This window comes from Schistocerca gregaria, chromosome 8, assembly GCF_023897955.1.
Source record: "Schistocerca gregaria isolate iqSchGreg1 chromosome 8, iqSchGreg1.2, whole genome shotgun sequence".
NCBI lineage: Eukaryota > Metazoa > Arthropoda > Insecta > Orthoptera > Acrididae > Schistocerca > Schistocerca gregaria.
The window spans coordinates 168,147,378-168,173,365 of NC_064927.1; the positions used below are offsets into that span (position 1 = coordinate 168,147,378).

General features: G+C 46.1%; 1 protein-coding gene across 2 annotated transcripts in view; it reads right to left on the reverse strand.

Annotated features, from left to right (window-relative positions):
• Nucleotides 1-25,655, reverse strand: part of LOC126284623 (uncharacterized) — a 42,888-nt gene extending 17,233 nt beyond the window's left edge. Inside the window, exons 1-4 of one of the 2 annotated variants that reach the window (XM_049983693.1) lie at nucleotides 25,628-25,655; nucleotides 19,695-19,886; nucleotides 5,576-5,770; nucleotides 754-952 (exon numbers count right to left, since the gene is read on the reverse strand). In XM_049983693.1, coding sequence (XP_049839650.1) covers nucleotides 754-952; nucleotides 5,576-5,770; nucleotides 19,695-19,886; nucleotides 25,628-25,639 — 598 coding nt within the window. In that variant the 5' untranslated portion in view covers nucleotides 25,640-25,655. Of the gene's footprint in view, nucleotides 1-753; nucleotides 953-5,575; nucleotides 5,789-19,694; nucleotides 19,887-25,627 lie in introns of both variants that reach the window. The other variant, XM_049983692.1, reaches the window with a different exon arrangement.
• Nucleotides 25,656-25,988: the final 333 nt, after the last annotated feature.

Sequence of the window (25,988 nt, forward strand, 5' to 3'; positions counted from 1 at the left end):
CACACTCAGATTTGAGGTTGTGGCATTAATTCTTCAGAGTGTAAGCACTGCTTAGTGTGAAATGATGGTTGCGGTTATGATTCTTCATTGGAGATGACAATCTCGAGGCACGAAATTTATTTGGTTATCAATTCACTAAATTCTTTATCCTGGTTTCGTGAATGGACCACAGCTTAGTTGATTGCACTCCTACGCTTTCTTTGATGGAACTGTTCGTGAAGTGGCGGCTGGGAATATTGGTTTCCTTTTTTGCGTGCATGATTGTAATGCTAACATGATGACGATTGGTCAGTTGTCTATTGGAACTGCCAGACTGAACAAATCTTGCATTTCCATTTATCAGAGATTAAATCTAAGTTATTTTAGTTACTTGTTCAATCTTGAGACAACAAACGCAAGAATGCTGATGTGATGCGTCTGTAATTCCAAAAGGATATTGGTTTAATAATTTTTCCCCTTACTCATGTGTCAACAGTGTGTAATCTAGTACAATTTAATTGTTCAACTTATTATACATAATAAATTGTGAAAATATAAACTAATATTTTATTTCTGGTGGGCAGTATAGTCCCCAATCCTTTCTATTAAAGATTTGAGCAGTACCATCACTAGAAATTGGAGACATCTCAGTCATAGCTTAGACCACCCAAGAGATGTTATAAACGACAAAACCCAGCAGGATAGCTCACTAGTTCCCTCCTCCATGTTCGTCAGTGCACTCTATAATCGTGACGCTGCAGTGGCTGGACCTACCTAATGACGTGTGATGACGATCTGGCTCTGCGACTCCGTTATTGTTGTGAGGTTCGAAGTGATCTCCATGATGGACGCTGATGACGCCGTAGTTGACCACCGAATGGAATGAGTGCGGGTTGTGCAGGGAAGACTGCGGTGGTTGTGGCGTCTGTGTGGTGATCGGGGCCTCTGTTACCTCGAGAGGCGCTGCCTTATCCTGCAATGTATGGGAACAATCACGTTTTGGCATATTTATTGTAAAATCCTATAAATTACTTTTCCGCATGGATCAAACACTATGCATGGCGAATGACACACGACGGCGCCCCAGAGCTGCTAGTAACCTCGGATATCGGACTTTCAAAGTGTGTAAGAATACCTAGGTTACCGTTGAAACAGAATGGTCAGTTTTATAAGAACCAATGTGAAATCGAAGTGCAAAGGATGCGTCATTAATGTAGACGTTGTGCAACATTCTGACATGGCCAGTGTGATGCCTGATTATTTAATGTGACTGGCTCCGTCCATTTCAGGTTTTTTTAGCTGTCCCGGCAGGCAAAACGGGGAATACCCGTTCATGTCAATATGATCTATGGCAACTGCAAATATTATAATGATATTACTGTTCAGTCAGAATACAAGATTGGACCTACCTCTTACAGGGGCAGATTTTGTACCTATCGGAAAAGATTTGTAGTATTTCACGTGTATGAGGACTTTGCACCCTATGCCAAACTCTGACTTTGATCTTTCTTGATTTGACTAATCATGAGCGGTTCACAAACACCCACAAGCTACAAACTGGCATTGACCTCTCTTACTGCATTGACGTCTCTAACTATTCTAGTTTGTACAAGGTTGTCTGAGTAAATCTACGTTGCTCACAAACATGTTTAGAGCCTTCAACGTAGTAAATACTTTGGGACCAATAAAATATTTTACTAAATTATTTGTCATGAAGCAGTGGACACTCCACGATGTATTCTCTTTCGCATCTAATTCGCGTCCCTGGTATTTGTTTTACAACTGCCTCCTGATAGGTTACTGGAAATAACACGATGACTTTGATAACCATTTTTGTAGTTTTCATTTGATACGGCCATCAGCTAAGTGAGCACAACTCTTAAGATCTACACAAAGTTTTCGTGGAAATAGCTACGTACCAAATATCCATAGAACTTACGACATTTATTTACTCCAACAAAAAGGCAATTTCTTTACATTTGTATTTCTTATTTTCTTTTGATGTTTATCTCATGTATTTATAACAGATTTCAAGGCAATATCGAGTTTTCTTCATGTACCTGTTAGGAGTGTTTCAGGAAACGAACACTGTAAGTACTGCAACGATTTGCCCCGACGTGTGGAAGACTCATTACAGACGCCTCCCGTGATAGAAGAACAGCGATATCAGATTACGGAGATACACTTTGCTCTCGTCAATCATTTCTTATTTACAATCATGAAAGCATTATAACAGTGAATCTGGCACAGTACTGCAACGAAAATAAATCCTGTAGCCAATCTATTGTTGTAACCACAATAAGAAGTTAGGTTTTAAGAATTTTTTGTTTGCTTGATAAATCCAGAAAAACCATAGAAGTACCTAGTTATGCTCCCTTTGTTTAGGAGAATCACTACAGAAACAGACCAGACGGAAGTGTTACAGATGATGGATTGCAAATGTTAAGATCTAAGAGACGATCAGATACATATTAATAATTGTACTCGAAACCAGTACCACTTGTAGAATACCCCTCAAAAATTTTAGTTTCCTTTTTTTGGTTAATTATTGAGTGAGTTGAAATGTTTATAATGCTTTCATAATTTGTTTATTAACAGGTATAATTTTATCTTAAAAGTGTCACACAATAAGACAAGTATTACAGTAAGAAACTGGGAGCTTCTGTTGATGCAGCGTAACTTTCGCTTAAAATTGAGCGAAAATTACTCAGATTACATACATCCAGTGTTTCATAATAATAAGACATAGTGACTTCCAAAACTTTCATCGTAAATCCAGACCTTCCTAAAACTTTTTCTAATTTAGATGCTCAATGTCAAATTTTTAACAAAGTACCTCATTTGTAAAGCAATCAGCCGTTTGAAGCTATTTTATGCGTGGGAGTTTGATATTTAAAGAAACAGGAGTTTGGTCGTAATATTATAATAAACACTAGAGCGACATGCGCAAATGTGTTTGAAGGTTAGAATGCGTGGAATAGTCTGTCAATATTTGGTAGTGGCTCAGGAAGGACTGATGAACGTAAGTTCTTAGTTTCATCTTGTGGTATATTTTCATGATATTTAATTCTTTTGTCGTTAAGACGAGTCACAGAAACGGTCAATGAGTGTGAGAATAATGTTTAATTTCATTTTTTCTTCCTTTTTCTTTTTAAGTGAGACTTGTTAACACACAAAAGCAAGATGTCGACACACGTGATAAGATGGCCGCAGTTCAGAAATTTATGTGAGATGGGTTAATGAAGTAACATTTGTACCAAATTTCACCACAATTCTACCCATCGTAATCTTGGACGTCACATCCCCTCTTACACACAGTTCACGCCTTGTTTGACGTATCAGAAGGGCAACAATCAGCGCTTAAATCACGCTATTTCCTTAGGGGTGTACAGCTTAGAATCGCCATGAACTGTTAAAAAAATGTGAACGTGATCCGAAGCAGCAAAGGGTTCGTATGATTTTTTTATCCGTCCATTCTTGTACCCTCCTATGGCGTGATCACGAGAGTGCGTCAATTAACTGGCAAAGGTTCAAAAATGGTTCAAATGGCTCTGAGATCTATGGGATTTAACGTCTGAGGTCATCAGTCCCCTAGAACTTAGAACCTACTTAAACCTAACTAAACTAAGGACATCACACACATCCAAGCCCGTGGCAGGATTCGAAACTGCGACCGTAGCAATCGCGCAATTCCGGACTGACTGCCAGTGACCGGCAAAGGTTCCCTCTAATACACTCGAGTTCTGCAACATCTCGGTGCCACCCACGCACCTTAGCTGAGCACCTTACAAGTGTGCCTCTAAGAAACTTCGACACACATTTAGCCTCGTGGCTGGTCTAGTGCCTGAGGATTAAGCAAGCCCTTAGATGCCTCTCATTTAGCGTGATTTAAAATGGAATAATAATATAAAGTTGATCGTTGGTAAAGCAGATGCCAGACTGAGATTCATTGGAAGAATCCTAAGGAAATGCAATCCGAAAACAAAGGAAGAAGGTTACAGTACGCTTGTTCGCCCACTGCTCGAATACTGCTCAGCAGTGTGGGATCCGTACCAGATAGGGTTGATAGAAGAGATAGAGAAGATCCAACGGAGAGCAGCGCGCTTCGTCACAGGATCATTTAGCAATCACGAAAGCGTTACGGAGATGATAGATAAACTCCAGTGGAAGACTCTGCAGGAGAGACGCTGAGTAGCTCGGTACGCTCATTTGTTAAAGTTTCGAGAACACACCTTCACCGAAGAGTCAAGCAGTATATTGCTCCCTCCTACGTATATCTCGCGAAGAGACCATGAGGATAAAATCAGAGAGATTGGAGCCCACACAGAAGCATACCGACAATCCTTCTTTCCACGAACAGTGCGAGACTGAAATAGAAGGGAGAACCGATAGAGGTACTCAACGTACCCTCCGCCACACACCGTCAGGTGGCTTGCGGAGTATGGATGTAGATGTAGATGTAGATGTATCGTCTGCCTGCCCTTAGATGCTGGAGCAGCCGCAAGGTACGGAGAGTGTTGCCGAACTTGGGGTTTTAGAGGTACCCTTTTTATCCACGGACATCTTGATGCTGCAGCCTCTGTCCCCTTCATCCGTGATCACGATGCAGTAGGGCGCGAAAAGGTGGGATGAAAAAGCATAAAACTTGTTTGTAGTTCGGATCATGTTCAGACTTTGTCGAATGGTTTTCAACGGTCTCTAGAGGATCCACCCCGTATGCCGGGAGAAAAATTACAGTCACATTACACTCCAAAGAGGTCAGATCACGTTCATTAGTATTACAGCCCCAAGATGTCCTTAGGTTGACAGGCCCAGAGGGCGGTAGCAGCGTGGAACGTTGTGAAGAACTTCGTCCTGTTCCTCATCGCATTGTGAACTGTCTTTTCGACAGCGAAATATGTGGGATCCAACATGTCAGGGGAAGGGGTGGTTTCACTAACACCCTTTATGCCATCCTCTGTGGCATTTTCGCGTCAATTCTGAGCGTTGCTCTGTCTGAAATGCTTTCCTCGGCCAACAATAAGAAAAAGAAAACTGCGTAATTTCAATGCTGGTTGTCAACCTTCTGACCACATTGGCAGAGGTGTCAAAAGAAGGGATGAAATGTGTGTAGGATGGGGCATGACGACCTCCCCCTCGTGTGACGTGTGGTGGGGTTGGGCAGAATTTACTGAAATTTGGTTCAAATGGCTCTGAGCACTATGCGACTTAACTTCTGAGGTCATCAGTCGCCTAGAAAGAACTAATTAAACCTAACTGAGTTAAGGACATCACACACATCCATGACCGAGGCAGGATTCGAACCTGCGACCGTAGCGGTCGCTCGGTTCCAGACTGTATGAAATTTTGTGCCAACATGTTATCAGTAACACACCTTACAGGTCACATGAACTGATTTTTTATTTTTATTTTTATTTTTTTTTTTTTTTTTTCATGTGTCGACACCATGCTGTCTGAAGTGTACTGAGCGCGAGATGACGTCATACGGCGCCTCGCTTTTGCATTAGTACCGCGGAAGGTTCCCGGAGGCATCTCTGAGCCGCATTAGAATGGGAGGTAATTATCGGGTAGTTACAAGTCGAGCATGGTTACTCACCAGAGCCTTGTACAGAGGGCTGGCTGCGTAGAGCGAGGCCGGCAGCAGCTGGCTGAGATCTGGCGGCTGCGCTGACAGCTGAAGGCGCTCCGGCACGTTGCTCTGCAGCTCCGTGTGGGGCGCTGCTGTCGCCTGCAGGGCGTTCAGCAGCGGGTCCGGCGGCGACGGAGCGAACGAGTCGCCAAACGCCTGCCCCTGCAACAACCACCACCGCTGTTCCCATCTTAGACTTACCTAAATAAAAAGTGTTTGCCACTGAGTCATTGTCGATGCTAAACTCTCTAGTTCCCAACTGAAAGTTGTTTCTTCCAGTGTAGTGATGCTGTATTCTAAGACAACAGGGGCGATGTTCACACTGCTTGTATCATCCAAAACTGGTTGTTTGGACAAGAAGATGAATATTCCCACTCCGCTGGCAACCATAGTCACCTGATATTATTATTGTGCCTTTGTGGTCTTCTTTAGAGAGAAAGCTGTATGATCATTGTCCACCTCCACAATAGTTACCTGACCTTCGCACATTTTGGAAGAAGAATGTTATAAGATTCCCTTGAAAACCATACAGGACCCGCATGTGTCCATTTCAAGATCAACTGAAACCACTTTTGAATGCCACCGAGTTTCCTATACCACATTAGGAATGGTAAAATGTTGTGTTTTTAACTTTTCTACATTTTTATCAAGCGTCTGTATATGATATAACAAATACACGATCAGAACTTAAAACCAAAGGACAAACAACTAAATCGCGCCCATGGCAAAAACAAAGAACTTGTGTTTAACTTGCTTAATCACATGCAAGTGTACTGACACAATTACACCTGCTCTATATCACAACATATTCTGTCACACGGCCCTTGTACCATAAAGACAAATAAGCCGTTTCTGACCACTTTCCGAGTTGTATTCAAGAAGTTTCTTTACAAGTGGCTACTCACAAAGAACCTGCGCACGTAACACGACGCAGCGCTTCAATGAGAAACCCACCAGCCTATCACCACCAGTGCTCCTTCCGACCAGCAGAAGCCGTTCCTTCACCTGCTTTGGATTTGCCATTGGTTCTGTGGTCTCACCGCCAGAAACCACACTTGCTAGGTGGTAGCCTTTAAATCGGCCGCGGTCCGGTAGTATACGTCGGACCCGCGTGTCGCCACTATCAGTGATTGCAGACCGAGCGCCGTTACACGGCATGTCTAGAGAGACTTCCTAGCACTCGCCCCAGTTGTACAGCCGACTTTGCTAGAGATGGTTCACTGACTTCTACGCTCTCATTTGCAGAGACGATAGTTTAGCATACCCTTCAGCTACGTCATTTGCTACGACCTAGCAAGGTGCCATATTCAGTTACTATTGATATTGTGAATCATGTACCGTCAAGAGCGACGTTCGTCATTAATGGATGAAAGTTAACTATTCCACCAGCTACGTCCGATTTCCTAAATTCTAATTTCCTTGTCCTGTTCCAGACCTCACACCAGCCTGCGTGAGATAAACGCGTGCCTTTCGGCCTCCTCTAGTAACACGGTGTTGGCTCTCCTGCCAACCACAACATTGGCGACGATGCAAAACCGCGTTCTTATCGATATTACCCTGATTTAGTTGTGTAATGGCTTCGCCACAATCTCCAGATGTACTGTCCGAATTTTATCGCTTACAGAATCAGCAGAAGCAGGCCTTACTGGATGCCCTTGGACAGCTCGTCCAGGGTTAACGTGCGATGCAAAACGATGCGGCAGCAGCCGCTCCACCGCTAGAGCAGCCACAACACGCAGTTGCACCAACTTTTCAACCTTTTGATGCTGCACTGGAAAGCTGGACGGAGTGGTCACGCCAATTGGGATTCCATCTCGCCGCCTACAGAATTCAAGGTAACGAGCGTCAGCCTTTTTTATTGTCTTCGGTTGGCGTGCAAACTTACCGTGTGATAGTCAAATTATTTCCCCGACGCGACGTAGCAACTCTGTCCTACGAAGAAATTTTGTCTGCATTAGATGCATGTTTCAAAGAATCAGTCAATGTAGTTGCGAAAAGGTATACCTTCTTTCGTACAAAACGTACGGCAGGTCAGACTAATCGGGAGTGGGTTGCAACCTTGCAAGGCCTTACTAGGGATTGTGCTTTTGAGTGTCCATGTGGACTCCCTTATTCAGATACTATGGTACGTGATGCAATTGCACAGAACGTTTCTGATGTTTGTATAAGGGAACAGATTTTGAAACTAGTAAATCCCTACCTTCAACAAGTGATGGACATATTGGATCGGCAGGACACACTTGACTTTGCTCAGGGATCATTTGAAACTTCGTCAGCAGTGTGTCAGGTTAACCGGCCCGCCGGGCGAGCTGCACGGAGCAGTAAACAGCCCTCGCGCCCGGCCGCGCCGCTGCCGCCAGGCTCTCAGCCACGTGTGCCGCGCCGGCAAGCAAGTGCAGTGATCAAATCATGCCCGCGGTGTGCTACTAAACATTCGCGTGAGAATTGCCCGCCACGCCAAGCTATTTGCTTTTATTATAATAAAAAAGGACATGTTCAGAGTGTTTGCCAGAAAAAGCTCAGATCGGAAGCTCACAACCGTTCCAGGCCCTTTGCTTCGCGCCGGAATCGGAATCGAACCAAGGATACTCGGGCTCAGAAACTTCGCCCATGGAATTTCATGTCGTTCATTCCACTCCGCGCAGTGCCACTCTCTCTAACAGTAATTGTGTTCGTCCCAAAAATAGTGTGCGTCGACATCGCCGGAACTCCCGTCAAGTCGCAAGTGATTATGTACCAGTGTCAGTTCACGTTGCACGAGACAGTCGCTCTTGTCGTCAGCAGTACAATAAACTTTTTGTAGACTTGGACGTTAACGGCAATGTGATACCATTCCAGCTCGATACAGGAGCTGCAGTTTCACTAATCTATCAAGACACTTACAAACTGCTGGGCACACCTCCGTTGCGTGCCGCAAATGTTAAATTATCTAGCTACTCCGGTCAAGATATCCCTGTGTTAGGACAGTGCAGCCTTCTTGCAACACACAAAGGTTAAACAAAACTTGTGTCATTTTACGTCCTTCGTTCTTCTTCTGTAGTGAACTTGTTTGGTTTCGATTTATTTCAGTTGTTTAACTTGTCTATAGTAAAACAGGTCCTATCACTGAACCAGACGGTGCCTTCAGACAGTGTTTCTAGTCTATGTGAAGAATTTGCAGACATTTTTGCACCGGGCCTCGATTGCTCTAAGAACTATAAAGCACATTTGGAACTGAAAGTAAACGCGCAACCGAAATTTTTCAGAGCGCGCAATGACCCCACGCATTGCGTGATGAGGTCGCAAAAACATTACACGATTTGGAATCACAAGGTGTAATTGAACTTGTGCAGGCTTTTCTCTGGGCATCACCCTTAGTAATTTTGTCAAAACCTTCCGGAAAATTGAGACTTTGTTTCGACTTCAAGGCAACAGTGAATCCACAACTAGTGATTTAAACTTTTCCTTTACCCTGCCCGGAAGATCTTTTTGAAAAACTGTGCCCGGGTAAATATTTTTCGAAGTTGGACCTCGCAGATGCGTACTTGCAAATGCCGGTGGACAAAGAATCCCAGCGCGTTTTGGTGGTTAACACGCATCTTGGGTTGTATCAATTCAAACGACTGCCATTCGGGTGTGCATCCGCCCCTACAGCAATATCTACAAACTGTTTGTGCGTCGGTCCCTACTGCAGCAAATTATCTGGATGATATTGTGATCTCCGGAAAGACGGAAGAAGAACATTTGGCCAATCTCAGAACATTATTTCAGGTCTTGCGACAAAATGGTCTTCGCTTGCGGAAGGACAAATGTGTGTTTTTTGCTCGTGACTTGCCCTACCTGGGACATGTACTCAATGCCCAAGGCATACATCCCAGCCCAACGCACCTCCGTGCCATACAAGACTTGCCGTCGCCGCAGAATTTGAAGCAGCTACTGAGTGTGCTGGGAAAAATAAATTACTACCGCCTCTATGTGCCGCATACCTCTTCCATTTCAGCTCCGCTTCATCGCTTACGCCGTAACGGTGTTCCGTTCGTCTGGACGACTGAATACGAACGCGCCTTTCGCCGGTTTTAATCGGCGTTGCTTTCCAATACTTGCCTTACGCCATCCGATACCCGGAATCCCCTTGTGTTGATGGTGGATGCATCGGATTTCGGGATTGGTGCTGTGCTTGCACACAAAGATGGTTTGCCCTATTGCAGGGCCGGCCATAAATTCTGCACGCGTGCGGTGCTCCTGCACATGTGCAGCTTCCGGGTCGCAGCGTGCACGCCGCAACCGTCAGCGTTTCATGTAGTGCATGTTTCTACGCACAGACGTCGTTTTATCCACTTGCTGGGATACTCTGTACCGGCACATTCTAGTGCTCTTTCCACAGCTTGCAAGCCAACCATGGGAAAGTATTTCGCGTATTAAACATTTAAAATACTGTCACAGTCTACTCATTGAGACGCCTACTTTTATGTTAACAGTTTAACCCAGTAAGACAAGTAACACAGTTAACAGCCGTAGCTTGACTGACGGCACGTAAATACGCGTAATGTCTTTGGTCTAGTATTTAAGAAAGAAAGCACTTAGCGACATCCAGCGAACCTTATTCATGACTTCAGATAACATTAAACTAATGCAAGGTTTCTTTTAACTAATTCTCGGTGCCCTCAAATACACCCACACAATTTCTGTCTCAATGACCTCTGAACAGAATGGTAACCGCGGACCACTCGATGATCACCTCTTATTTCGATACCATTATTGCTATATCTTTCATCAGTTCCGTCTGAAATGTACCTCATAAACAGGTAAGTACAGCCGCCGCCACTCATTTAGGACACATGTCTAATAACAGATGTCTCTGTCGCTCGATGTCGCACACGTGCGCACATGTGCAGCACTTCTGCATGTCTTCACACTGTGCAGTGTTTGGCCAGCCCTGCCCTATTGCCTTTGCGTCCAAATTGCTCCCGTCTGCTCAAAGAAATTATTCACAGATCGAGAAAGAAGCATTCTCTCTCGTATTTGGCGTTTCATGATTTCTTGTATGGTCGTCACTTTACCATAATCACAGACCACAAACCTTTGACATCGCTTTTTCATCCGACGAAGCATGTACCTCCACATACAGCGCAGGAATTCATTCGCTGGTCTATTTTCCTCTCGCGGTGCCGCCACGATATCTTGTATCCGTCCACTGCTAAGCACGAAAACGCCGATGCGTTGTCCCGCTTGCCTGTTGCTGAGGATAGGGCATTCGATTCCTCCGAACGTGCTTGCATGTTCATTGATGCGGAAACCGATGACGTGGTCGAATCGTTTCCGATTGATTTTCGTCGTGTAGCTACAGCCACAGCTGCCGACCGTGTCCTTGCTCCCGTTCTGCACTTTGTTGCTACGCAATGGCCCTTGTCAAAGTCACGGATCGGGGACCCGCTGGTTCGCCGATTTTTTGCTCACAAGGAGAGACTTTTTGTACGACGTGGTATTTTGCTGTTGCGTTCTGATAATGATATGTCCAGGGTCGTGGTACCACGTTCGTTACAGTCCTCTGTCTTACATCTAATCCACCAAGGACATTGGGGAATAGTGAGAACGAAACAACTTGCTCGTCAGCACTGTACTTGGTTCGGAATCGATGCCGCGGATACGAATATGTGCTCTTCTTTCATGGTGTGTGCCGAACAACAATCAGCACCACCGTGGAAATTCTTTGCATGGCCAAAAGCCACTTCCCCTTGGCAACGCTTAAACATCGATTTTGCTGGTCCATTCTGGAATGCTCGATGGTTGGTTGTGGTAGATTCATTCAGCAATTTTCCTTTTGTTGTCCGGATGTCTTCCACGACGTCATCTGCCACCATCAAAGCGTTATCCGCTATCTTTTGCATTGAAGGTCTTCCACAGACTATTGTTTCCCCAATGGCCCACAATTCATGTCCGCAGAATTTCAGTCATTCTGCATGGCCAATGGTATTCAACGTCTGACGTCCGCGCCGTTTTCGCCACAGTCAAACGGTGCCGCTGAACGATTGGTCAGGACTTTCAAGTCACAGATGTTGAAGTTGAAAGAGTCACATTCTCGGGAGGACGCCTTATTGCTCTTTTTTTGTCCTCGTATCGCTCTCAGCCCCAAGATGGTCGATCGCCAGCTGAGTTGCTCCACGGTCGCCATCATCGAACCTTGATGTCTACATCTACATGACTACTCTGCAATTCACATTTAAGTGCTTGGCAGAGGGTTCATCGAACCACAATCATACTATCTCTCTACTGTTCCACTCCCGAACAGCGAGCGGGAAAAACGAACACCTAAACCTTTCTGTTCCAGCTCTGATTTCTCTTATTTTATTTTGATGATCATTCCTACCTATGTAGGTTGGGCTCAACAAAATATTTTCGCATTCGGAAGAGAAAGTTGGTGACTGAAATTTCGTAAAAAGGTCTCGCCGCGACGAAAAACGTCTATGCTGTAATGACTTCCATCCCAACTCGTGTATCATATCTGCCACACTCTCTCCCCTATAACGTGATAATACAAAACGAGCTGCCCTTTTTTGCACCCTTTCGATGTCCTCCGTCAATCCCACCTGGTAAGGATCCCACACCGCGCAGCAATATTCTAACAGAGGACGAACGAGTGTAGTGTAAGCTGTCTCTTTAGTGGACTTGTTGCATCTTCTAAGTGTCCTGCCAATGAAACGCAACCTTTGGCTCGCCTTCCCGACAATATTATCTATGTGGTCCTTCCAACTGAAGTTGTTCGTAATTTTAACACCCAGGTACTTAGTTGAATTGACAGCCTTGAGAATTGTACTATTTATCGAGTAATCGAATTCCAACAGATTTCTTTTGGAACTCATGTGGATCATCTCACACTTTTCGTTATTTAGCGTCAACTGCCACCTGCCACACCATACAGCAATCTTTTCTAAATCGCTTTGCAACTGATACTGGTCTTCGGATGACCTTACTAGACGGTAAATTACAGCATCATCTGCGAACAACCTAAGAGAACTGCTCAGATTGTCACCCAGGTCATTTATATAGATCAGGAACAGTAGAGGTCCCAGGACGCTTCCCTGGGGAACACCTGATATCACTTCAGTTTTACTCGATGATTTGCCGTCTATTACTACGAACTGCGACCTTCCTGACAGGAAATCACGAATCCAGTCGCACAACTGAAACGATACCCCATAGCTCCGCAGCTTGATTAGAAGTCGCTTGTGAGGAACGGTGTCAAAAGCTTTCTGGAAATCTAGAAATACGGAATCAACTTGAGATCCCCTGTCGATAGCGGCCATTACTTCGTGCGAATAAAGAGCTAGCTGCGTTGCACAAGAGCAATGTTTTCTGAAACCATGCTGATTACATGTCAATAGATCGTTCCCTTCGAGGTGATTCATAATGTTTGAATACAGTATATGCTCCAAAACCCTACTGCAAACCGACGTCAATGATATAGGTCTGTAGTTAAATGGATTACTCCTACTACCCTTCTTGAACACTGGTGCGACCTGCGCAATTTTCCAATCTGTAGGTACAGATCTATCAGTGAGCGAGCGGTTGTATACGAGTGCTAAGTAGGGAGCTATAGTATCAGCGTAATCTGAAAGGAACCTAATCGGTATACAATCTGGAACTGAAGACTTGCCCGTATCAAGCGATTTGAGTTGCATCGCAACCCCTAAGGTATCTACTTCTAAGAGACTCATGCTAGCAGATGTTCGTGTTTCAAATTCTGGAATATTCCATTCCTCTTCCCTGGTGAAGGAATTTCGGAAAACTGCGTTCAATAACTCCGCTTTAGCGGCACAGTCGTCGATAACAGTACCATCGGCACTGCGCAGCGAAGGTATTGACTGCGTCTTGCCGCTTGTGTACTTTACATACGACCAGAATTTCTTCGGATTTTCTACCAAATTTCGAGACAGTGTTTCGTTGTGGAACCTATTAAAGGCATCTCGCATCGACGTACGTGCCAAATTTCGCGCGTCTGTAAATTTTAGCCCATCTTCGGGATTTCGCGTTCTTCTGAAATTCGCATGCTTTTTCCGTTGCCTCTGCAACAGCGTTCGGACCTTTTTTGTGTACCATCTCTTACCAATTTATGAGGTATGAATATCTCAATTGCTGTTGCTACTATATCTTTGAATTTGAGCCACATCTCGTCTACATTCGCATAGTCAGTTCGGAAGGAATGGAAATTGTCTTTTAGGAAGGCTTCTAGTGGCACTTTATCCGCTTTTTTAAATAAAATTATTTTGCGTTTGTTTCTGATGGATTTGGAAGAAATGACATTGAGCCTAGCTACAATGACCTTGTGATCACTAATCCCTGTATCAGTCATGATGCTCTCTATCAGCTCTGGATTGTTTGTGGCTAAAAGGTCAAGTGTGTTTTCGCAACCATTTACAATTCGCGTGGGTTCGTGGACTAACTGCTCGAAATAATTTTCGGAGAAAGCATTTAGGACAATCTCGGAAGACGTTTTCTGCCTACCACCGGTTTTGAACAAGTATTTTTGCCAACATACCGAGGGTAGGTTGAAGTCCCCACCAACTATAACCGTATGAGTGGGGTATTTATTTGTTACGAGACTCAAACTTTCTCTGAACTGTTCCGCAACTGTATCATCGGAGTCTGGGGGTCGGTAGAAGGAGCCAATTATTAACTTAATTCGGCTGTTAAGTATAACCTCCACCCACACCAATTCGCACGGAGTATCTACTTCGACTTCACTACAAGATAAACCACTACTGACAGACACAAACACTCCACCACCAATTCTGCCTAATCTATCTTTCCTGAACACCGTCTGAGACTTCGTAAAAATTTCTGCAGAACATATTTCAGGCTTTAGGCAGCTTTCTGTACCTATAACGATATCAGCTTCTGTGCTTTCTATTAGCGCTTGAAGCTCAGGGACTTTTCCAGCGCAACTACAACAATTTACAACTATAATTCCGACTGTTCCTTGATCAAAGCACGTCCTGTAATTGCCAAGCACCCTTTGACATTGCAGCCCATCCCGCACTTTCCCGAGGCCTTCTAACCTAAAAAACCGCCCAGTCCACGCCACACAGCCTCCGCTACCCGTTTAGCCGCCAGCTGAGTGTAGTGAACTCCTGACCTATTCAGCGGAACCCGAAACCCCACTACCCTATGGCGCAACTCAAGGAATCTGCAGCCAATACGGTCGCAAAACCGTCTGAGCCTCTGATTCAGACCCTCCACCCGGCTCTGCACCAAAGGTCCGCAGTCGGTTCTGTCAACGATGCTGCAGATGGTGAGCTCTGCCTTCATCTCGTAAGCAAGACCGGCAGCCTTCACCAAATCAGATAGCCACTGGAATCCAGAGAGAATTTCCTCAGATCCAAAGCGACACACGTCATAAGTGCCGACATGTGCCACCACCTGCAGCTGGTTGCACCCTGTGCTCTTCATGGCATCCGGAAGGACCCTTTCCACATCAGGAATGACTCCTCCCGGAATGCACACGGAGTGCACACTGGATTTATTCCCCTCCTTAGCCGCCGTATCCCTAAGGGGCCCCATTACGCGCCTAACATTGGAGCTCCCAACTACTAGTAAGCCCAACCTCTGCGATTGCCCGGACCTTGAAGGCTGAGAATGATCCTCTGAAACAGGGCAGGCAGCTGTATCTGGCTCAGCCAGAGACAGTGCCTGAAACCGGTTTGTCAGACGCACCGGGGAGGCTTTCTGATCAGCCTCCGGGGACGCCTTTCGCTGCCTGCCACGCCTTGGAACGACCTCCCAATCAACCACAGGCGAGGGTTCAGCCCCACTGCGGGCAGCAGACACCTGCTTTTGCTCCAGGCGACGTTGTCCACTACCGCCATTATCGAGGTTCACGGCGTTGGCTCGAAGGGCACATTCATCGCTGCCTCGGCAGCGCTATGTATCTGGTTTTGGGGCGTCTGGTGAGGTGCGTCGGCATCTCCATCAGCTGCGCCTCTGTCGTCGCACGGGATCTGCCGGTCGCCGTCTGCTTTCAGCGACGGTGCCCTCCGGTCAGCGCCCTGGGGACCCATCTACTGGCTCGCCTCAGCCCCAGGTGTTACCGACGCTGCCTTCCATTTTGCCCCATGGCAACGCGCCGCCGCCACCGCCGCCGCCGCCTGTTCTCCCACCGGCGACGCCCGCAGTGGACGCGTCGCTGCAGCCGCCGGGCGCCTCCCTGGGTCACGCGCCGCCGATCGCTTCCCGTGACAGTTGTCCTCCGACGTGGAACTCTTGCCCGCTCCGGACCATATGTCGTCTTCGCCCGTCGGGTGCCCCAGCCCGATGGAGGTCTATCCCTCGGCCCCTCCTTTCTCTCTACGGGCGCATACACCTCATGTTGGTGTGCACCCTGGAGCAGGTTTTCAGGCGTTTCCTAGCTCTCCGCGGTCCGAATGGCAGGGTGCGGGTGGCACAGCCCCACCTGTTGTTCGGCTCCCCATCTCGTAGCATACGTCAACATGGGGTCCTCCCCACGGCGGGCGGGACCCTTATGTCACAACCGTACGCCGATTTGCAGGGGAGGAATGTGATGTCACCGCCAGACACCACACTTGCTAGGTGGTATCCTTTAAATCGGCCGCGGTCCGGTAGTGTACGTCGGACCCGCTTGTCGCCACTATCTGTGATTGCAGACCGAGCGCCGCCACACGGCAGGTCTAGAGAGACTTCCTAGCACTCGCCCCAGTTGTACAGCCGACTTTGCTAGAGATGGTTCACTGACAAAATACGCTCTCATTTGCCAAGACGATAGTTTAGCATACCCTTCAGCTACGTCATTTGCTACGACCTAGCAAGGTGCCATATTCAGTTACTATTGCTACTGTGAAACATGTACCGTCAAGAGCGACGTTCGTCATTAATGGATGAAAGTTAAGTACTCCACCAGCTACGTCCGTTTTTCTAAATTCTAATTTCCTTGTCCTGTTCCAGACCTCACGCCAGCCTGCGTGAGCTAAAACGCATGCCTTTCGGCCTCCTCTAGTAACACGGTATTGGCTCTCCTGCCAACCACAACAGATTCTGTCAAGAAAGGGCAGTAACCGCGAATCTGAGGTTGTTGACCACACGGCAGCCCCCTCCCGTCGTCTCGTCACACATCAATTGTTGAGGCCTCTCAGACTTGGCTCGAACCAACACTTGATGTTGAGTGTAACTGTAGCAAATGATCACCTCACCGCCCGTCCAGACCTGCAAGTGAGCCACGGCGGTGCTCGCAGCACTCAGTTGTCGGTCGCGGCCACACTCTGGTAGCGCCAGGGCGATCCATCTATAACCATGACCTCTGGTGCCAGAGAACACCTGTGCTCTTAGACGTGGCACACTATAAATTACACAATGAGTTTTGTCCGAATTTTCATAACCAAGCCAAGGCTTGTAAAAGGACAAGTAAGGTATCAAGTTCACCAGCATGAGATCTAGTCTTGCAATAAAATATGTAATTACTTTGAAGTACTCAAGATGATAAAATAAAATTTAATTAGATGTTTGATGGGAAATTGAAATAAGAAACACGTACTGCTAGCTATGTAAATGAAGTGCGACTACGTAATTCATCTCTTTATGGCCTAGCTATTTCCAGAGTAAAAGTTTTATCTTTGTGATTTTTAACTGTTAGAAAAGGCTCCCAACGAACCAAGCATTAAATTTAGGACGCGTCAAGAACAGAAGACGCTACCAAAACAAAGTAAGGGTGAGATCGTGCTTTCTAAATTAAACTGGTGAAAGAAAGTCCAGATGCGAGTAGGACTCGGGCAATGAGGGTTCTGTACAAACTTAATTCTGTTTATTGACAGTCCATCCATTCCGGCCATGGAGATGTGGACGACTCTTTACTGTTACCGACAATGATACTGGGAACATATCGGTCCCAGGGATTCCAAAACTTCCGGATATGTTTTAAGTTTGAAGTCGAACAGCAAAGGACAATTAAGTTTTATGATTTTTTCCTTTGGTTGCAGTGTAAAACCTTGCTGCTTGGCGAGTTTCATGATTCTGTATTAACGAGATTAGATGAGTGCGTTTGATAGTATCAAAATATGTGACATAAATGGGCGTATATTTTCGTTGCATCGACTTATAAGCTTATAACCGACAAGTGACCATAGATCTTAGCATATGACATTAATTTCAACTTGACACATCTACCTGATCTTGAGAAAAAGGGTTCTGAACAGTTGTAGAGACGGATAGACAGACAGAGAGGCGAGAAGCAAATTGATCTTGTAAGGTCGTTTTTACAGAATGAGTTACGGAACCCTCAAATTGAAAAATTACGCTGGAGAGCCAAAGAAACTGGTACCTGTCTAAAATCGTGTAGGGCCCCTGTAAGCACGCAGAACTGCCGCAACACGACGTGGCATAGACCCGACTACTATCTGAAGTGGTGCCGGAGGGAATTGACATAATGAATTATGCAGGGCTGTCCATAAATCCATAAGAGTACGAGAGGGTGGGGATCTCGTCTGAACCGAACGTTGCAAGGCATCCCAGATATGCTCAATAATGTTCATCTTTGTGGACAGCGAAAGTGTTCAAACTAAGAAGAGTGTTCCCAGAGCCAATTCTGGACCTTTGGAGTGTCACATTGTCCTGCTGAATTGCCCAAGTCCGCCGGAATGCACAATGGACATAAATGGATGCATGTCATCAGACAGGATGCTTACGTACGTGTCACCTGTCAGAGTCGTATCTAGACGAATCAGGAGTCCCATATCACTCCAACTGCACACTCTCCACTTCATTACGGAGCCTCCACCAGCTTGAGCAGTCTCCACATGAAGATGGTATCTTTTCTTTCGGACATGTTCATATAGTTAATGCTAACCGGCCATTAACCTTCTTCTTCTGTTAGGATGCACACGTATTGCCCAACTTGTACGGGACTCCGTAAGATTGTCTGCCGCTTGTAGTGAGTGTAATGGATAAGGGCACTACGAATGTAGTGTGTGGACATTAAGCTGGGAATGTGAGTCTCACAGGGAGCGTGCAAGGGATAAATCCCTGCAGTAGCACTATCTGAGCTCTTTGTGGCTCAGATGGACATAGCGTATGCCACGTAAGGAGGAGATCCCGTTGGGGGCACACATTTTAACTGTCACCGTTGATGTATATAAGCGGCTGTCGACACGTAGGGCCTTGATTTAATTATCATTTCATTGAACAGCTTCCTGTTGACGTCAGGTTGTCTCCATATCCGTACACATCCATCCGCTCGATACCAGTTGAAACGAGACTCATCCGAGCAGGCAACGTGTTTCCAGCCACAACAGTCCAATGTTAGTGTACGGGCCCAGGCGAGGCGTAAAGCTTTGTGTCGTGCTGTCATCAAGGTTACTGGAGTGGGCCTTCGGTTCCGAAAGCCCATATCGATCATGTTTAGTTGTATGATTCGCACGCTGACACTTGTTGATGGACCAGTATTGACGTCTATAACAATTTGCGGAAGGGTTGCACCTGTGTCACACTGAACGATTCCCTTCAATCGTCGTTGGTCCCGTTCTTGCATGATATTTTTCCGACAGCAGCGATGTCGGAGATTTGATGTCTTGCCGAATTCCTGATATTCACAGTACACTCGTGAAATGGTCGTACGCGAAATCCCCACTCCATCGATACCTCGGAGGTGCTGTGTTCCATCGCTCGAGCGCCGAGTATAACACTACGTTCAAAATCACTTAAGTCTTGATAAGCTGCCATTGTAGCAGCAGTAACCGATCTACCAAGTGCGCCAGACACGTGTTGTCTAATATAGGTGTTGGCGACAGCAGCACCGTAATCCACCTGTTTAAATATCTCTGTATTTGAATACTCATGCCTATACCAGTTTTCTTGGGGCTTCAGTGTATCTGTCAAATGGTTAGTGACATAGAAGAAGTGAAACAGTTTTGGAAACACTGGGTACGCCTTTCAAAATGCTCGAATTTATACAGTAAAAGAGGTCTGTCAAATATTTCTCTAATCCATTTTATTTCTCGTATTTACACAAATAATTTCACAAAAAATTTGGTCCATTATTTTTTCTTATGCTCTTATGTTAAGTATATCTTCTATGAAAGATGCAGCGCTGGGATTTGATACTTACGGTGTAGTGCTGCGGCTCGTGATAGAACTCGAAGACCGGCTGCTGTACGGGCGGCCCGAATGAGGGCACGAACTGCGCGGAGCGGGGTCTGGGCTGACCGCTGCCAGGGGGGGCTCCGGCCTCTGCCGCTGCCCGTGACGTCAGCAGCAGCGCTGCCAGCAGCCGCGCCCAGCACGCACCCGCTGTCGCCGTCTGCAACGAAGCAGGCGCGCCATGACGTGGAGCGCGCTACCGCAACTCGTTGCTCCACGTTTCACTTCAGGTACTTCTTTCTCCACCGCAGCACTTCAAAGTGCCGTGAATGGGAGTATCAAGACAGCAGATGCAAAGCGATCTATCTTCACTGTTACAATACATGATTACAATGCAAACGAATTAATCCCTGGTTCAAAATCAGTTACTTTCATTGTACAGGTTGTCCCAGGAAGAATGGTCAATATTCAGATACATGACAGGAGAGATCACTTCATGTTGACATGCGCCCTATTCCGAATTAGAGGCAGAATACATTTGATGTACATTATTATTTCTTGAACCCATTACTTTATAGACAACAACTTCGAATCATACTAAACAAACAAAATGCAGAACGTTGTATATAATACACTCATGCTCATAAATTAAGGATAATTGCAGAATGTGGTGCCACACAACGTGGCAATGCACAAAACTGGCGCCAATAGCATAGGCACATAGTGAACGCACACGACACACACCTGTAAGTCCAAGGTATTGGTGATAAGTTGAGAAAACCGACCCCAACACATGTGCTACAAAACGCCACTGTTTGCTGCTTATGTACCCCGGCATCAATATGGGATATGATCACCATGCACACGCACACACGCCGCACAACGGTTTGGCATACTCTGGATCAGGTGGCGAGCATCTGCTGGAGTGCCTGTCGGAGCTCCTGAAGTGTCATAGGTTGGGTTGTTTGGGGAAGGAGACCATACAGTGAGGTCATCAGTCTCATCGGATTAGGGAAGAACGGGGAAAGAATTCGGCCGGGTTCTTTCAAAGGAACGAAGTGTCATAGGAGTTTGAAGTGCAGCGATACGTCGACCGAGAGCATCCCAGACGTACTCGATGGGGTTTAGGTGTGGAGAACAGGCAGGCCACTCCATTCGCCTGATATCTTCTGTTTCAAGATACTCCTCCACCTTGGCAGTTCGGTGAGGCCTTCCATCAGGAGGAAGGTGGGAACCACTGCACCCCTGAAAAGGCGGACATACATTCTGGTGCAAAATGACGTCCCGATACACCTGACTTGTTACAGTTCCTCTGTCAAAGACATGCAGGGGTGTACGTGCACCAATCATAATCCCACCCCATACCATCAAACCACGACCTCCATAGAGGTCCCTTTCAAGGTCATTAAGGGGTTGGTATCTTGTTCCTGGTCCACGCCAGATGAAAACCCAGCGAGAATCACTGTTCAGACTATACCTGGAATAGTCAGTGAACACAACCTGGGACTACTGTTCCAATGACCATGTACTGTGTTCTTGACACCAGGCATTACGGGCTCTCCCGTGACCATGGGTGAGTGGAATGTACCTTGCAGGTCTCCAGGCGAATAAACCGTGTCTATTCAATCGTCTGTAGACTGTGTGTCTGGAGGCAACTGTTCAGTGGCTGCGGTAAGGTCCCGAGCAAGGCTGCCTGTAGTACTCCGTAGCCTCCTGCGGGCACTGGTGGTGAGATATCGGTCTTCTTGTGGTGTTGTACACTGTAGACGTCCCGTACTGTAGCTGCTGGATACGTTTCCTGTCTGCTGGAATCGTTGTCATAATCTTGAGATCACATTTTGTGGCACACGGAGGGCCCATACTATGACCCGCTGTGTTTGACCAGCCTCCAGTCGCCCTAGTATTCTGCCCCTCATAACGTCATCAATATGTATTCTTAGAGCCATTTCAACACACAGTCACCACTTGCACGTCTGAAAACGTCTGCACACTTACTCGCTGCACCGTACTCTGACATGCACCGACATTACGCCGGCCAGTGTGGCCGTGCGGTTCTATGCGCTTCAGTCTGGAACCGCGTGACCGCTACGGTCGCAGGATCGAATCCTGCCTCGGGCATGGATGTGTGTGATGTCCTTAGGTTAGTTAGGTTTAAGTAGTTCTAAGTTCTAGGGGACTGATGACCACATATGTTAAGTCCCATAGTGCTCAGAGTCATTTGAACCATGCACCGACACACCCCTGCATATATGGACTGCTGCCAGCGCCACCGTGCGACGACCGCATGGTCAACCCCGAGGTGATTTAAACCCGCCAACTGCCCACTCGAACGTTGTTTCACCAAGTATCATTATTATCCTTAATTTATGAGCATGAGTGTAATTCAAACAACGTTGCATCGGTAGAAAATTTTAGTGACTGGGGAGGAATCGCAAAGGGAGTCCTAGAAAGTTCAATTTTGTGTCCATCAAGGTAAGTTGGGCTGGAATAGAACCTCAAAACGGTAGTGTGGGTGAGACACAAACGTACGTGCCACTGTCCCGTAAAAATCTGAGCATTGAATGCGTTCTAGCACAGAAACTATTCGGAATAGAGCATATGTTCATATGAGGCTTCTTGCTTCAAATGAGTGCTCCTGTCAAATTTCCGAATAGTGACCAATTCTCCTCGGACACCGTGTATAAGTTATATATCTTGTGCTATGGCGTGAGATGTTCCTCAAATTGCCGTTTTTGCGAATGATACAAATGCATTTGTTACAGACTGAATACAGAATATAATTTATAGCAAAACATGTCCTGCAGTGAAGTAATTCTTACCGAATAGCTATTAACCTTACTCTCAGATGCAATAAAACACAGCACATGCAATTTCTTTTACACAATTTTGTTCTAATTTGTATTAAACTCTCCTATTATGGCAGCACGAATAATAATCCAGAAGTCGAAATATTTTTTGGAGGTAGGTATTGTGGGGAAACATCTTTTAAAGACTTCATGTAGACATTCAATGCAGTCTCCATTCGATTACAATGCATTTACTTCGTCAGCTATACTGATACACTGACGTTTGTTTACTTTGTATTGACACGTCTCTGTAGAGTCGCTTCATAAGGCTGTTGTCCCAATTGATCATGTTTACGTCATTCTCTCTATCGCTTATCACCAAGTCTCCCGGATGCCCCAGGCAGGATTCGAACCTGCGACCGATGCGGTCGCGTGGTTCCAGACTGTAGCGCAGAGAACCGCTCGGCCACTCCGGCCGGCTAAAGCGTATTTTATTAGACAGGATAGGTACATATGGATGAACTGACAATGGTTATGTAAGCAGAACTTCTATACCAGCATGACTTCACTGCCCACACTGTATTTTCGTCCACGTAAATTGGAGATAGACATAGGACACCATACAAATCTTCGTGCTGCGATGTAGTTATTGGCTCTTTACACAGCATAACATTTTTGGCGGGCCACAGAATCGCTCGTGCGGGAGCAAACATACCAGCGTTGTTGTTGTTGTTGTCCAAGTGGACTCACATGTCCGTCAATTAGTAGTACTCTTGTTTTCACTGTGTGTGCTGAGGACTCTTATTGTTTGTTTGCTACCTGCTGATAACTGTGTCTGCCATAGACCAACGTATACTAAGTTCGTCTACACATCAGTACAAACCTGGATTTTTTTTATTGGGCTTGATAGAAAGCCTTCCAACTCGTCCACGCCTCCCTCCAACGCCATTTGACATTCGCGATCCAGTGGTGGAAAGTTCAAATGAATTTCCTATTCGTTCTGTACTAACTTACGCGAAGAAGGCCTGGAACTCCGTCTTCCCTAAATACCACAAATTCCTTGACATCGCGGGAAGTCTGCGTCGTCGTACGTTACCCAACTCGCATTCTGTACCAGCTCGTCCATTTCCCACACTTCCTCTCCTCGGAGCACGTAGCACCATCGGATCCAGTACATTAAAAGCAAAGTAAAGTCCCGGCACCCAATACGCTATCTAAAAATTATCATTCCAGTTACCGTGCTGCTCCACTGTACAGAGTGTCTCATCTAACAGTCGTCAGGCACAATTTCTCTGGTTCATTCGTTGTGAAGACAGAGCCAGACCAAACAAACACTGCTCGTCACGTCTTTCATGCGAATCCCAGCATCGACACAAAATGATTTATAAATCGTAATTCTACATGTAGATTCAACAGAGCGGTCGGAAATTATTGAAGTGTAATATTCATTTTATTGAAATGTATTGTCGGGGACGGCAAAACTCGAAGAATAAACAGCAGTCCACCTGCGACAGCACCGGCCTGGTCCGTGCCGACTGTCACCACTATGCAGCAGCACTGCTCAGTCGCTACTGGAGTTCTACCCTGTTTTACGTATTGCATTATCCCTGTTAATACATAACGATAAAACTGATTTGCGGCCGCACTATCGAATCGGCGTGTAAATTTACGATTTATAAATCATTTTGTTTGTAACGGGAAAGAAACTGACGCTTTGGCCGGCCGGAGTGGCCGAGCGGTGGTTCGAGGCTTTACAGTCTGGAACCGCGCGACCGTTACGGTCGCAGGTTCGAATCGTGCCTTGGGCATGAATGTGTGTGATGTCCTTAGGTTAGTTAGGTTTGAGTAGTTCTAAGTTCTAGGGGACTGATGACCTCAGAAGTTAAGTCCCATAGTGCTCAGAACCATTTGAAACACTTGAATTTGAAACTGAGGCTTCCCGTCTAAACTGAGCGACGCACGGGAGACTTAATGAGCAGTATTTATTTGGGCTGAATCCAACTACACATTGCAAAAAAGAAATTTTGAATATCTGCTGAAACAACAGAGAAAATGCGCCTGACGACCGATAGGTGAGAACTCCGGAAAATCAATGATAAATATGTGATATAATGAAGACGTTAGTGGAACATCCAACTATTCACGACGGAGATACAATCATGATTACGGCTGTAGGGTTCTATATATATCAGTCCTCTTCCGCCGGAAGCCAACGATGAAGCCTCTTTTTCTCAGCCCTTGCTACAAAGGTCATCGTCACACCGTCCTTCCACTTTCCTCCGGCAGGCTTGTTACTCATCAGTGACTTTTAGTCGTTTCCTTGAATTTCACATCACCCCATAGTAATAATATTCATCATTGTACCTCCATCACGAATGTGACCATATTTAACCACCACCAGCGTTCCAATCATACTACAGTTACATATATCATCACTGAATATACTTTGACTGAAATATAAAATTATTTAAATGTTTTAAAAATCGCGGAATTTGGCCACCTCGTTTTTAAAAGAAACATCCATTATTGTCATTTATTTTTATACATTTTTAGAGCTTCTACCGAATATGTATACACTTGGGTCGAAAAGTACTTTTATCCTGTGCCAGCTCACTACTTCATGGGGAACTGAAATGACAACAAAGAAAAACAGAAAGTGGATACAACTGGATTGTTTTGAGCCAATGTAAGAACAGACAACGGGTTATGTTGGCTCTGAGCACTATGGGATTTAACTTCTGAGGTCATCAGTCCCCTAGAACTTAGAACTACCTAAACCTAATCAACCTAAATACATCACACACATCCCGAGGCAGGATTAGAACCTGGGACCGTAGCGGTCGCGCGGTTCGAGAGTGTAGCGCCTAGAACCGCTCGGCCATCCCGACCGGCAACTGGTTATGTCCCACGCGCAGGGGAGTAGCTTTTGACAAGTTTTTGGTGTGGTATTCTCCATCGTTTCCTTGTATCCTCAGATTTTGAGAATACGCTTTCATTTTTAAATTATCTTGTGAATACGTTCGATTTTAGATAATTCTTTGATGTGTCCTCTACGATAGTTTTAGAACTACCTTTTGGTCCAGATCGGCCAAGAGCGGAAAATATAGAACAGTACAGAGAGACAGCCTCTAAGGATTGCTGACTTCCTTCGACTGTAATAAAAGAAAAATCTCACCTGCAAAATCATTCCACGAGGGCACCGGCGCCAGTTCACACGACACAGTAAGTCACGTATGGACAGGAGAGGGACACATCTGGGCGCTTTATATGCTGGGCTCCGGAGCGTCACTTTGGTGGCACCAGAGGGGAAGTGCCGTGGCGACAGACGCAGCGAGGACGCGGCGTTCAGGCGGACGTGGCGACACGAAGAGGCTGCGCGCTCGCCCACACAATGGCGGCGCGCCGTGGCGAAACAACTGGCGACACCGGGCCCTGGCGCCTACTGCGAAACTGGCATTAACTGCACACGCACAGCTCACCGCTAACGAGCCGGGCACTGGCTCTGTAAGGAGCACGACCTTCGTGTTAACGCGCGT